The following is a 12,764-nucleotide window of genomic DNA, read 5'->3' as shown; positions in this document are numbered from 1 at the left end:
ATCACTCGATTAAATTGTAGCTCAATCAATGAGTTGAATCTTGGAGTGTACCACTGTTGGAGCTTAACAGCAAAGGTTACGGGCAAAACCTTGCCACGCCATAAGTCCGGAGTAGTGGTGGGAGCTCAGAATCGAACCTACCCGATTCCGATTCCGTATTCGGAATCAATTCCGGAGCCGATTCCGATGCTGGAATCGATTCCGATTCCGGGGTCGATTCTGGAGAAGATTCCGTCGATTCTGGAGAGCCCATTCCGAAGTTGACTCTGGAGTCGATTTCAGAGTTGTCTCCGGAGCCGATTCCCGAGTCGGCTCCGGAATCGATTCCGCGATCAGAATCGGCTCCGGAATCGGAATTGACCTGGGAATCGAAATTTGCCCCGATAATGGAATCATAATTGACTCCAGAATAGAATTAGCTTTAGAAGCGAAATCAGTCCAGGAATCTACATGAGAATGGATCTTTTACAAGTAAATTTTGATTCTTTGCGGTTATCATTACGTAGCATGATTGGACCTAAACGCCTATTTTTATGGCGATGCCGAAACTGACACCGTTTGGAAGCCGATTCTTAATTTAGGAGCCAATTCCGATTCCAAATTCGATTCCGGAACTGATTCCGACTCCGGATTCGATTCCGGATTCGATTCCGAAACTGATTCCGATTCCGGAGCCGATTCCGAAATCAATTATGGAGCCGATTCCGATTCTGGAACCAATTCTGGAACCGATTCCAGAATCGATTCCGAAAACTGAACCCGGACCTACTATCCGGAATCGATTCCAGATAACTGCGGAGCTAGCCGTAATCGATTTGAACCGACAACTTCATTTTTCCCATCGCTAGTCCGGAGAGCAAAGTGCACCCGTTTTACAACCTAGCAAACACACGTGGTACTACAATCGAGACCGCGTGTGCCAGAAGTTGTTTGGTTTGTTAGTTTTGCAAATGAAATGAACCCCCACCCCGGTGGAAACACAACAAGAATGCTCGTGTCGATGGTTTCGCCGAGAACCATTTGGAAATGACGACTCATACCCCGCCGCCCTCAAGTTGCTAGCGGAGGCAAATGAAGTGTGCTACGTGGTTAAGAATTTATTCCCACTTCCTTCCTGTTGGAAGCTCAGAGCGCGCATATCAAAACCCCAAAAATAGATGACTTCTGTAAGTGGCGTGCAGCGCCCGGTTTTACTGCAACCAGATGTGGCTTCTTGATGAAACCCCGGTTGGCAAAACCCCACGCTTGGGGGAATGCATGTAACACAGGTTGGCGAAATGGTTGACATTGAAACGCTCAGCTCAGACGCTACCAAACGTCGAAGAGTTCTGTGAGTTCTTCCCCTGTTTTGAATAACCTGAATAACAGCAAACACAATGACGTGATGTCCGCGATGTTGCTGATCTGATCTGATAAGGAGGACCCAACAGCCCGACAGCAGCAGCGGAGCACGCCCCGAGATTAGTTGTTACACTTTTTTTTTGTTTCGTTTTAATGGTTACATGCCAATAGCGCGCGATAAGGAACATCAAAAGCATAGAGCGTTAGGGGCAAAGATGGAACCCGCGTGGAATGTTCCGAAGCATGACTCATCGCTCAGCGGTGTAGAGAGTAGACCTACCTTCGGCAGATCGCGAATGTGGTTCGCGTCGAGCAGCAGCTCCTCCAGACTGTTCGAGTAGCGGAAGATCTCCTCCGGCACGTTCGGCAGCGACGAGTGCCGGTTGTCGACGTACTCGATCTGCCGGTTGCATCCCTTGAATATCGGTATGTACTTGAACATCCTGTCGGCGGCCTGTGGTCCTGTGGTCCCGCGGTAGGGGGGGGGGAGGGGGCGATAAAACGGAGGACTCGATCCACACAACTATTTCACACGTTCCTGCTGCTGTACTTCTTATTCTTTTTTATTCTTTTCTTTTTTTCTTCTTCCACTTTCGCTCACTTGCTTCTTCCGCGCGTCGCCGCTCGTCCGCTTCTAGCGTTTGCCGCTAGGAGTGAGGAGAGGAGGATGCGGGGATGGGGGGGCCTTTAACCACTGTCCGTCGCTGTCGCCTGCGGTCGCACGCGTCGTCCTGCCGGGCTGCTTCCGGTGCGCGATCGTCGATCACTATCACTACCACCACCGCTGCCACCACCACCTCCACCACTGCCTCCGCAGCACGTCGGGCGCGTTGTGGCAATCAACATCAACACCGTCGCCACCTTCGCTCTCTTCGCGTCCGCACCCGCATCCACCCCCTTCCGTTTGCTGGTGCTAACTTTTCTTCTTTCTTTTTCTTCTCCTTCCCGTCGCCGTCGTCGTCGTCTTGGCGCGTGGATCGGCGAACCTGCTGGGCTCAAGCCGTATTACTAGAGGGAGATTTGTGTGTTGTTTGTTCAGCGATGGTTATGGGACTTGGGCTTAAGACGATCGTTCTTATCATACACACACACACATACACACAATTATGTCGACAATGCAACACCACCCAGAACCGACCTGCCCTAACTGCACAACACCACCACCGGGGTGCAGAGCAAACGTTCCTTTCCCTTCCTTCTGTGTGTTGGGTGGGGAGAAGGAAACGCAGGGCGACTGGACAAAACAAAAATGCAGCCTAAAGAAGGGGGGAAAATAGGGGGGAAAATAAGAAAATTGTGTTTTCCCGGGGAAAAATTAAACAAAAAAATACGCGCACACACACACACAAAGGAAGGGCCACCCGGATGGGGCATAAATTATTCATTCGCCTAGAACTCCCGCGTTTCGTTGGTGTGACTCACGAAAAATGGAAGAACGTATCCTTTAGCGACAAAAACACACACACAGACACACCTATATACCGGGACGAATTGTTTCACTGTCTCTCGCATACACACAGACACAGCGTTGGTTGTAATGGGTTGATAGTAGGGCCAAGTTTTTGGGGTGGGCCAGCAAACAAACAAAACAATTCTCACTCGCACTGAAAGGCAGCAGCAACAACAACAGCCAATTTTCCCACGTTTTTAGCAATCTCCGTATGTGTGTGTGTGTGTGTGTGTGTGTGTCTGTTCACCTAAAATCTTCCTTTACATCCTAAACGGGAGGACCTAAACGAACCTACAGCAAACTGCTCCACTCCCAAAAACGGGCTTGGGAAATTCCGTCAACTACTGCACTGCTAACCAGCACGTGTGTGTGTGTGTGCGTGTGTTCCACTCCACAAGGATGACACAAAACAATGGATCGCCTCTTGTCTGGCCGACACACACAGCAATAGTAGCAACGGGCTGATGCTCCAGCAAGACATCAACTGCTCCGTCCCCTGCCGCGTGTGCGCGGCCCTGTGTGTGTGTGTGTGTCGGTACATCCAAAAGTGCGTAAGTATGCTCCAGAGCCAGCGCGCGCGCGTGTATGGATGTGTGTGAGTGTGTGGATGGATGTGCATTTCACTACTCTCTCTTTCTCTTTCTTCTCTCCCTTTTCTCTTTCCAGCACCCTTTGCCAAAGCGGTAACCAAGTGGTCGTTTATAATTCACAAACTTCATACAGGGTTTTCCCGGGAGTTCTCATAGCTGTGGGAGCACTTTATAAACTCTTTCCTACATGAAATGAACTTATTGTAATGGGAATCGCACTCTATAGCACCCTTGTTGGACAAAATCCAACAAGAATTTCCAAGGCGCCTGTCCAAACAGCGTACCATAGAGTACAATTTCCAACACATGAAGTTCACTTCCAATTGGAAAGAGTAAGAGAAGTATCCCACAACTATGAGAACCCCTGGAAAACCCTGTATCATTCCTTTTTTTTTTTGGTTACTTCAACTTTTATGCTGCTGTTGCTCTCTCTCTCTCTCTCTCACTCTCTTTCCACAATCTGACCTCTTTCCCACGGCACGAAGCGCGCTATAAGCTGGATCACATCGGTCACAAAAGCAGTTGATTGAAGTGTGGTAGAGCCCGGGAAGAGGGCGGGGAAGGTAGAGCTGGTGGAACTTTTCGTTTGATTGTGTGTGCAGTGTGTTTGATTGTTGGTTGGGTTGAAAGGTTGAAACAATAAAATAAACAAAAAAAACGCACTTTTACAGCAACTTTCGCCTTACAATTGCGCTCCAAAAAGAAGAGAGCGAGAGAGAGAGAGCACGTGAACGAAAGGGATGAAGCACAATTCTGCTAAATAGGCACAGTGAGAAAGAGAGAGAGTAGGGAGGAAGAAGAGGAAGAGAAAGAACCGAACGGATGACACACCTCACCGCACACACACACACATAGGTATACGCACACGCACCGACAATTGCTTCCCAAAAAAGCGTCACATTTTGTTAAATTTCTCGCTCTCTCTCTTTCCCTCTCGTAGCTGACCCTGTTCTGGGGCTGGAAAAACTAATCGCTTGTTTCGCATCGTTTCCAGTCCCACAAAACGCCCACCATTTTTTCACCCTCTGCATCACACACACACAGACACAGCCGCGGAACGCACAATGGAAAAACGGTTAATGCACGGTTGACGCTCTGCGGTTGCAACAGGGGGAAGTGGGGGAAGAAGCAGAAGAAAATCGCTACTGTCAAAGCTTCAACATTCCTGAGCCGGCAGAGACAGAGAGACAGAGAAAGAGAGCGAGAGAAGGAGAGGTCGCTGCGATCACGCGGGTCGCGACTGTTGCTCACCGTGCCTCACCCTCCTACACCACACACACACACACACACGCACCCAAAGGAGGTTGCACTCTCTTTGCCTTCCCGCTGCCCAACACACACACACACACACACACCGCTGGCTGGAATGAAAGTCAGTTCACAAACACACCACGCAACAAAACAATGAAAACGAAACAAAAAACCTTTTACTAGCTAAACACCGACACTAAACCATCCAAAAAGATTCGCAAACAACAAACTAGCACGCACGCACGAATAAACAGGGTCCGAAAACACACAAGCGCGAGCACGAGCGCGTCCGCACACACATACACACGGTACGGCGGTGAGGGAGAGACTAAAACAACGCCGAGCGCGCGCGACAATTCCAGCAGTGCGCTTTTCGCCCCGTTTCTGCCGGACAAAGAGAGAGAGAGAGAGAGAGAGAGAGAGAGATGGAGAGAAGAGCAGCAGCAGCAGCGGTGACATGAAGAAGACTGCACATCATCAAACAGGGAGAACACACCCGTTGCTTTATCTCTTTCTTTCGATCGCTTTCTTCTTTCTCTCTCTCTCTCTCTGGTGCTTTGCGGGCCACAGTTGCGATCCGGTGATCGCTCGCCTGCTCACTTCTGACGCGTCATGCACACAGCCACGGGGGCGTATAACGGATGCGCCAGACACACGCACACAGGCAGACGAGCGGGCACAAGCACACACCCCATGTAAGCGGTGTCGCCAGCTCACGACTGCGGTGAGCGTGAGCGTGAGCTGGATGGCAAACGAACGGTGAGAAGTGAGCGCAGTGAGCAAACCGCGTACCACTCACCGATTGCTTACGTGTGTCGGCGCGTGTGAGTGTGTGCTTGCGATGGATGCACTCTCTGCTGCTCTCTGTCCTACACGGGAGCGCACACACACACACTGTTACTGTCTCTTTCGCGCCGGCCCATACTCTCTCTGTGTTTTCTACCCGTGCACTAACGCACATACACGCGCACACACACTTTTCCACCCTGACCCAGCCCAATGCATTCGCGTGTCCTTTGCTTCCCTTCCCGGTCCCTTTTTACACCGCTTCACCCGATGGCGGGCATTATCCGGCAGGAAGGGGCAGTGATTTGCTAATTAAGAGTCTCGCTAGACATGGTTCGGCGTGCCAAAACGGCACCCAAGCTCATGCCATTTCGCTCGCGAAACCATGAAAACAAATGCAACAGCGGCTTTGTTTTGTCCGGCAAGTGGCCCATTGCTCCTGCCCTCCTGCTAGCTCAAAAAGCGGCATTTGCGGCCGGCGGGGTACCGTTCCCAAGCAGTAGCAGCCATGGAAACGTCTCCATCCAATTGTGTGTTTTTTCGGAAGAACGGCACGGAACGCATTCACGAAAGAAAACGCTACTCACTCACAGCTTTTACACACTGGCGCGCACAAATACACACGTACAGCTTCGTTTTCGAGACCACCGTTGCGGCCCTTATCGGCTATCGTACTAAAACTCCTGTCCGCTCGGCCCGTACGGGTTCGCATTTGGTAAACAAGCACGCGTTGACGTAAGCCATTCCCGTGCTGGTTCCCCGTTGGGCGAGGCGAGGGTTTTTGACGTTCACAAATAACTGCATCTCGCTCGTTTTCTCTAGCCGTCCTGTACTCGCTTACAGTGCTCATTTGGACGCGTGAAAATGTACACAACTTGGTGGATGATGCGAAATAGAGGTACTCAATGTTGTTGATTATGTTGAATGAAAATCAACAGAAAAGTGGTACACGTGTTATTCTATCAATACAGTCTGTTCCCGAGTTACGCGGTTTCTGCGTTCCCGACGAATCCGCGTAACTCGAATATCCGCGTATGTCGAATTTCACGTTTTTTCACTAAAATACTATTGATTACTCGGAGTTTTTGATTTAATTTAGTTCTTTTATACACTTTATCATTTATTTGAGATAATCCGTGCAGAAAATTCTAATATTTCTGGCTTTTAAGCGGTTTCAATTTATTAGCCAAAATGCCATTTATACCTAACTTGAAATTGTACTGATTTGACATTTAATCTGTCAAATTTAGAAAACCTCGTATCTCCGAATCCGCGTAAGTCGAGAACCGTGTAGCTCGAGAACAGACTGTAGCTGAAAGGTTTTAAATTACTATACAACGCAAAGGATCGCCGTTCAAAGTGCTCGTGCGCCCGCAGCTGAGTGAGATGTGATCAGGCAAAACATCCGGCGACAGGTAAGTTTGCCAAAAAATGCTTGCTTATAACCTTCGTTTCTATGACCAAAAATACACCCTTATCTTTATGATCACCTACCCGGGTGGTTAATACATTTTATAAAAGAATTTGTATTTTTATTGGTCAAAAATGTCTTATTAAACTTATTCTATGCAGCTATAATAACAATACTTCTTTTTATGTTATAAATTTATGATGTATGGCTTTTAGTTACGTAAATTGAATGCAGAGCAATCAGTTCAACTGACACTAATACACCGCCATGTCTTCCTGACTGTTTAGGCAATTATTTCAATCTATGTGACTTTAGAAGAATATTAGGAGCTAGAAAACTTTTGGAATAGATTCTATAAATATAACTACATGCATTGCTATACAGGCGGTCCACGAGATACACGGTACCTCTTATACGCGGATTCGGAGATACGGGGTTTTCTAAATTTGACAATTCTTTGAGCAAATTGTACTGATTTGACACATCAATTGCAAATTGCCAAATAATTTCCGTTTTGATCGAATGTTCAAAACTATTTCAAAAGGTTTAAAACAGTTATATTCAGTCAGAATCGTATCAAATAATTCATAAAGTGACTAAAACCGCCCCCTACTTGCAAAATTACACGAAAATTTGTGATATTTTAGCTGGAAATCACGAGATTCGACTTACACGGAAATTCGAGATACGCGGTATTTTGCAGCCGTTTTCGGTCCCCATTAACCGTGTATCTCGGGGACCGCCTGTACATATCATTACAAAATTAACGACTAACCGAAATCAAAATCTTTTATTGTATTCATATACTATATATATCACCCACACGGGTAGGTGGTAATAAAAGTAAAGGGTAAAAGTTGATTTTATTTTGAAAGCACATTTAAAAATAAAAAAACCGAATTTTTTACAACTATTTTAAAACATGTTTCTCTAGGCATTCTATATTTTTTATCGATTCGATAATCCAATAAAAAGTTATCATAAAAAGAATGAGCAAAACATACCCGGGTAGGTGGTTATAGAAATAAAGGTTAAGCATTACATGACCAAAGCGTGTCACAAGTGCGTGAAGTTGCAGTGGATAATTTAGAAGAGGCAGGTATGATGTTATCGTTCGGTAATGCTACAGATTGAGTTAATCTTGATGAGTGATTTTCTTTTTTAGTGATCCACCGGTATGGCGGTGTGGCAACAGAAAACGGGACTGCGACACTATACAAGAAAGCATGTGCGCGCGTCCTCATGCGCCGATATACAGACATGTTCGTTTCATCTTCTAAAAACCATACTAAAAAGTATGGAGTGTATTTATTTTTTTGACCATTTAATTTTGTCCTCCAACACATTCCCTCACCAGTGTGAGCCGTTTGGCGGCCATCTTAAACCTTCAAAACTCTCCGCTCGAAACGTCAAAAACCCTCACCGCGACTTACAAAAACGCTCGCCAGTGAGGGAAAATTGTACTGATTGGGAGCGTTGGTGAGCTCGTGAAATCCGTGTTTTGGCCTGCGGCGTGCCCGCTTATACGGGCCTGTTTGAGCGCTGGGGTGTTTTTGCGGAACTGCTGCCGCGAAACTGTAGGGATGGGTGTCGGAATCGCTGCACCCTTTCCCGGGCTGGAGACGATTTCAGGTCAAGGCGTTCCCATGGTTCACTTTGGTGCTTTTGCTGGAGCGGGCAGAAACGTCGGAGCGATTTTGGGCCAAAAAATCACATGTGTTATAGACAAAATGCATTATTGAACATGATTCGTCCAGACATTTTTGATATTTCTGGCTTTTAAGAGCTATAACATTTTTAGCAAAAAAGCAATTTGTTTTCCATTTGACGATTCATCAAGCCAAAATTGTACTGATTTGTCACGTGGAATGTCTAAATTTTAAAACCGCATATCGCTTATTCCTCGTTTGTCGAGAACCGCGTAATTCGGGAACGGACTGTAAGTACTTTTTTTCTTATCGTTTATCTTCAACAGTGCACAAACAAAATGACTCCACTTCTATTTGGCCTCACGTCCTACACGGTCATGCTAGGCTATACAGGTTTTCGAGATTTATTCATTATCACGCAGCCGGATAATCATTCCTTGCTAGGGTGAAGCCCGTTCTATCTATTCTAACAAAAAAGAAAATTATTGAGAAAAAACTGGCTGCAAACAAATCAAACCTTTTATTATGTGATTCCAAAGTTGCGTTATTACGGTAGCGTATACAGGGTTTCCCAAGTCACTTTCGAATGTAAACATTGTTATTTGCCGCATGCAAAATGTTGTTCCACATCGATCTGAGATTTCGTTTCCATCAAAATAATTTTTAATTCCCACTGCATGATTTTCAACACGACTCAAGCTGGATTGAGTTAGACAGTTCTTTGTTCTGTGTTGAAAATCATGTGTTGAAACTGAAATTTCATTTTGAAGCAAATACACCATTTGACAGCCGTTGAAAAACATCTAGGATGCGGTGAATAACAATGTTTAAATTCGAAACTGACTTGGAAAACCCTGTAAGAGTTACAAATGCAATCTAATTTATGTAGCAAAGTTTTTAGAGCAAAGAAGACACAGCAAGTCTCAAAAAGAATCTCCAACTCGAGCTCCAATTAGAATCTATTAGAACTCATTGCAACTATGGCTCGAAAATGCTTACACTCTGCAAAACCTCGTTGAACCTGCTTGAAGTACCGATAGTCAAATCACGAACCCCGAGAGCTCCGATCGAACAGGTTCGGATTGACTCGTCCATCACTACAACTGTGTGAACAAAAAGGTAGCGAACGGCACCCAAACTCTTTAAAAAATTGTATAAATTTCTGGTTTGCTTTAAGGTCATGCATACTACGCTTATTCACAATTAAACAGGTTTTTTTGTACATTTCAATGAGTTTTTTAAATTTTTACATCACTTTCACAGTTCGCCTAGTTTCGGGACACATTATACCGCGGCCTGTCAAACGGTCAAACGTTGTTATTGTCGCGCTGGTTCGGCTGACGGTGGGGCAAAACACAAGCACCAGCAGAGTACGTCAAAGTCACTGCCGCTGGACGACCTGTTTGACCTGCTCGCAGCTGCTCCCAACCGTTTCCCAACTCAACACGTAGCAATGGAGATCGTCGGCAACGTAAAGTGTTACGAGTGGGGCAAGCTGGGGCTCGACTCGTTCGTGGCCAAGCTGGCCCAGGCCAACAGCGACGGGCTGGAGGTGAAACCCGACTGCCCGTACGCGGAGCTGTGGATGGGCGATCACGTCAGCGGACCGGCCACGCTGAAAACCGACGGCAAAGGGCTGGACGAAGCGATCCGGGCCGATCCGGCCGGGATGATCGGGTCGTCCACCGGCCAGCAGCTGCCCTTTCTGCTGAAGGTGCTGAGCATTCGGAAGGCGCTGAGCGTTCAAGTTCATCCCGATAAGGTGCTGGGAGATGGTTTGTTTCTTTCGCTGCCCCTCTCTTTATTAACATCCTGTTCCCGTTACAGACGGAGGCGGAGAAGCTGCACCGCCAATTCCCGGACATCTACAAGGACCCGAACCACAAGCCGGAGCTGGCGATTGCGCTGACCGACTTCCAGGCGCTGTGCGGCTTTCGACCGCACGAGGACATTGCCCGCTCGCTGCAGGAAACGGTCGAGCTGCAGCAGCTGCTCGGGGCGGAAGTGCTTGCCAAGCTCGAAGCACGCGACCCGTCCGCCGTGCGCGTAGGTTACGAACGGCTAATGCACAGTGCACCCGAAGCCATCGAAGGTTGCATCGCGGCAATGGCCCGTCGGCTGCAATCCGCCGACAGCGCGTCCGAGCTGCGCGACCTCTTTCTGCGCCTGCACGCCGACTTTGGCTGTGATGTGGGCGTGCTGTCGATCTACTTCCTCAACTACCTGCGCCTGCAGCCCGGCCAGGCGATCTATCTGGCGGCGAACGTGCCGCACGCCTACCTCGACGGCGACTGCGTCGAGTGTATGGCCTGCTCGGACAACGTGGTGCGGGCCGGGCTGACGCCAAAGTTCAAGGATGTCGACACGCTGCTGCGGCTCGTGCGGTACGACTGTCTGCCCGGCGCAAGCATGCTGTTCCAGCCGAGGCTGCTGCAGCCCGAGCGGCAACCGCACACGCGCACCTTCGTACCGCCCGTGCCGGACTTTGCCGTCGCGGAGATACGGCTGCCGGCGGCGTCGGCTGGCGGTCTCGAGTACAGCGTCACTAATCCGGCCAACGGCTCGATTCTGCTTACCGTTGGGGGCGGTGGAACGTTGGTAGGGCAGGGCCGGGAGATTCGGCTGAGCATGGGAACGATCGTCTTTCTGCCGAGCAGTGCGGGCAAGGAGTTTCTGCTCAGGGTGGACGGGGCCGGTGAGCCATTCCTAGCGTTCCAGGCCATGCGCAATGATTTCGAATGATGTGATTGGCTTCGAGGAGCCGTGCAAAAGGCTGTAGTGAATGGATTTGTTATTTATTGTAGAGTTTTTGAATGTATACCTTTCGTTTTTGAAACGCCCTAAAAAAGTGCAATAAAAGTCGTTTCGTTGTATAGAATATTAAGTTGCAACGAGCCTCAATTGTTGTGAAATGTCTTTAATAAAAGTTATATAAAGAATTTGAGCCTCTCTAATACAGATTATCATGCTTATGCTATTATTGTTTCCACTAGAAATAGACGGGATATATCGGCTTTAATTGGAGCTGATTTTCTTCTTCTCCTTTTTTTATTTGGTGTAATTGTATACTAGGAGCGTTACCTTCAACTACGGCGCAATGATCATCAGTCCAATTCTTGCTGATGCACATTTCGCTGCCTGGTGTACTTCTCACATCGTCAGGTACCAAGAAGTCTGATAGAAAATCGTGTCCCACCGTGAAGAAATGGTTTGGTGGATGATTTGGATCGAAAAACTCATCTTAGTATAGCTACCCATGAAATTCTTTGTAGCTAGGAGCGCAGAGTTGAAGACCAGAATGAAGTTTGCAGAACAGATCCTGTAAGCGCCATAGAAAATTGCTTGTAGTTCTTCTAGCTCTTAGATCTTCTCGAACAGATACCGTGTCTGGCACTTCTACAACTCATAAATCTACTCGTATTCCTGTATCCATCATATTCTTCCCATTCGGTGGTCTTCTACATTCTGGGAAACTCTCTGGATTATCTCGGCTCAATATTGCATAATATGTGACACGCCCCAACTCCATCTCTTATATTTCTATCAAGCTGATTTATATTTATATGTACATATATTTATATTTGTATATTAAACAGACGGACATATTGGTCTAATCGCTTATATCATTAATAATATCACACATACGTCAGACATATACGTTACACATCACGCAACCGCAATTTTTACTTAAACGCTGACGTGGATAAACAGAAATCGAATAATCGAAGAAATCGAGTTCGGGAAGGAGCGAATAGGTAGACTCTATCTAAGAGTGCAGGGGAGTCGATCTCACCGTTAAGAAGCCGGAAGATAAAAACGCACTGCGCATTTCGACGCCGTTTGCTAAGTGTTTCAAGTCCGAGAAGCAGACATCGCTGATGGTAGGAAGGCCTAGTATGGTGAGATTGCCAAGGAAGGAGCCGGATCGTGTACCTAGTGATTTTCCTTTGCAAGGCTTCGAGTCGATTTATATCACCAACAGTAAGGCCCGTGGCAGCGCTCATCCGATGCGATTTTATCGGACGAGATTTATATGGGATTTGACAGATAACGTCGGACGTGCGATTTCGTCGTACGACGGAATAAAAAAAAATTGATTCTGTCGGATCGTCGCATCCGATTTTATCTGTCAATGTAATCATGCAATGTAATTAGCCGGTCTCGTAGTACAGTCGTCAACTCGTACGACTTAACAACATGCCCGTCATGGGTTCAATCCCCAAATAGACCGCGCCGCGACTAATCAATTAGTCACTGAAAGCCAAGCCCACAAGTGGCAAGTACAG

General features: G+C 47.4%; 2 protein-coding genes across 25 annotated transcripts in view; one reads left to right on the top strand and one right to left on the bottom strand.

The window, feature by feature from the left end:
* LOC120906078 (protein lap4) overlaps positions 1-6,117 on the bottom strand; it is a 60,277-nt gene extending 54,160 nt beyond the window's left edge. For 6 of the 24 annotated variants that reach the window (XM_040317494.1, XM_040317513.1, XM_040317512.1 and 3 more), the window contains exons 1-2: positions 4,806-4,975; positions 1,622-2,597 (exon numbers count right to left, since the gene is read on the bottom strand). In XM_040317494.1, coding sequence (XP_040173428.1) covers positions 1,622-1,783 — 162 coding nt within the window. In that variant the 5' untranslated portion in view covers positions 1,784-2,597; positions 4,806-4,975. Of the gene's footprint in view, positions 1-1,621; positions 2,598-3,082; positions 3,211-4,805; positions 4,989-6,005 lie in introns of those variants that run through there. The other 18 variants (XM_040317496.1, XM_040317497.1, XM_040317506.1 and 15 more) reach the window with 18 other exon arrangements.
* A 3,633-nt stretch (positions 6,118-9,750) lies between these two features.
* LOC120906585 (probable mannose-6-phosphate isomerase) lies at positions 9,751-11,379 on the top strand. Its single transcript, XM_040318370.1, has 2 exons — positions 9,751-10,240; positions 10,306-11,379. Exons 1-2 carry the CDS (start codon positions 9,932-9,934, stop codon positions 11,218-11,220), a joined length of 1,224 nt encoding a protein of 407 aa, XP_040174304.1. The 5' UTR covers positions 9,751-9,931; the 3' UTR covers positions 11,221-11,379.
* The last annotated feature ends 1,385 nt before the right edge of the window (positions 11,380-12,764 follow it).

The sequence above is a fragment of the Anopheles arabiensis genome, chromosome X (assembly GCF_016920715.1).
Source record: "Anopheles arabiensis isolate DONGOLA chromosome X, AaraD3, whole genome shotgun sequence".
NCBI classification, from domain to species: Eukaryota; Metazoa; Arthropoda; class Insecta; order Diptera; family Culicidae; genus Anopheles; species Anopheles arabiensis.
Note: the sequence above shows the minus strand (reverse complement) of the source record. Positions and strands in the feature narration are given on the sequence as shown.

What these genes read in the sequence shown, in the direction of transcription:
- LOC120906585 (XM_040318370.1), top strand. Translation starts at nt 9,932, where the DNA reads ATGGAGATCGTCGGCAACGTAAAGTGTTACGAGTGGGGCAAGCTGGGG. An exon ending in TTCAAGTTCATCCCGATAAG is followed by an intron (nt 10,241 to 10,305) that starts GTGCTGGGAGAT and finishes TTCCCGTTACAG; the next exon opens with ACGGAGGCGGAGAAGCTGCA.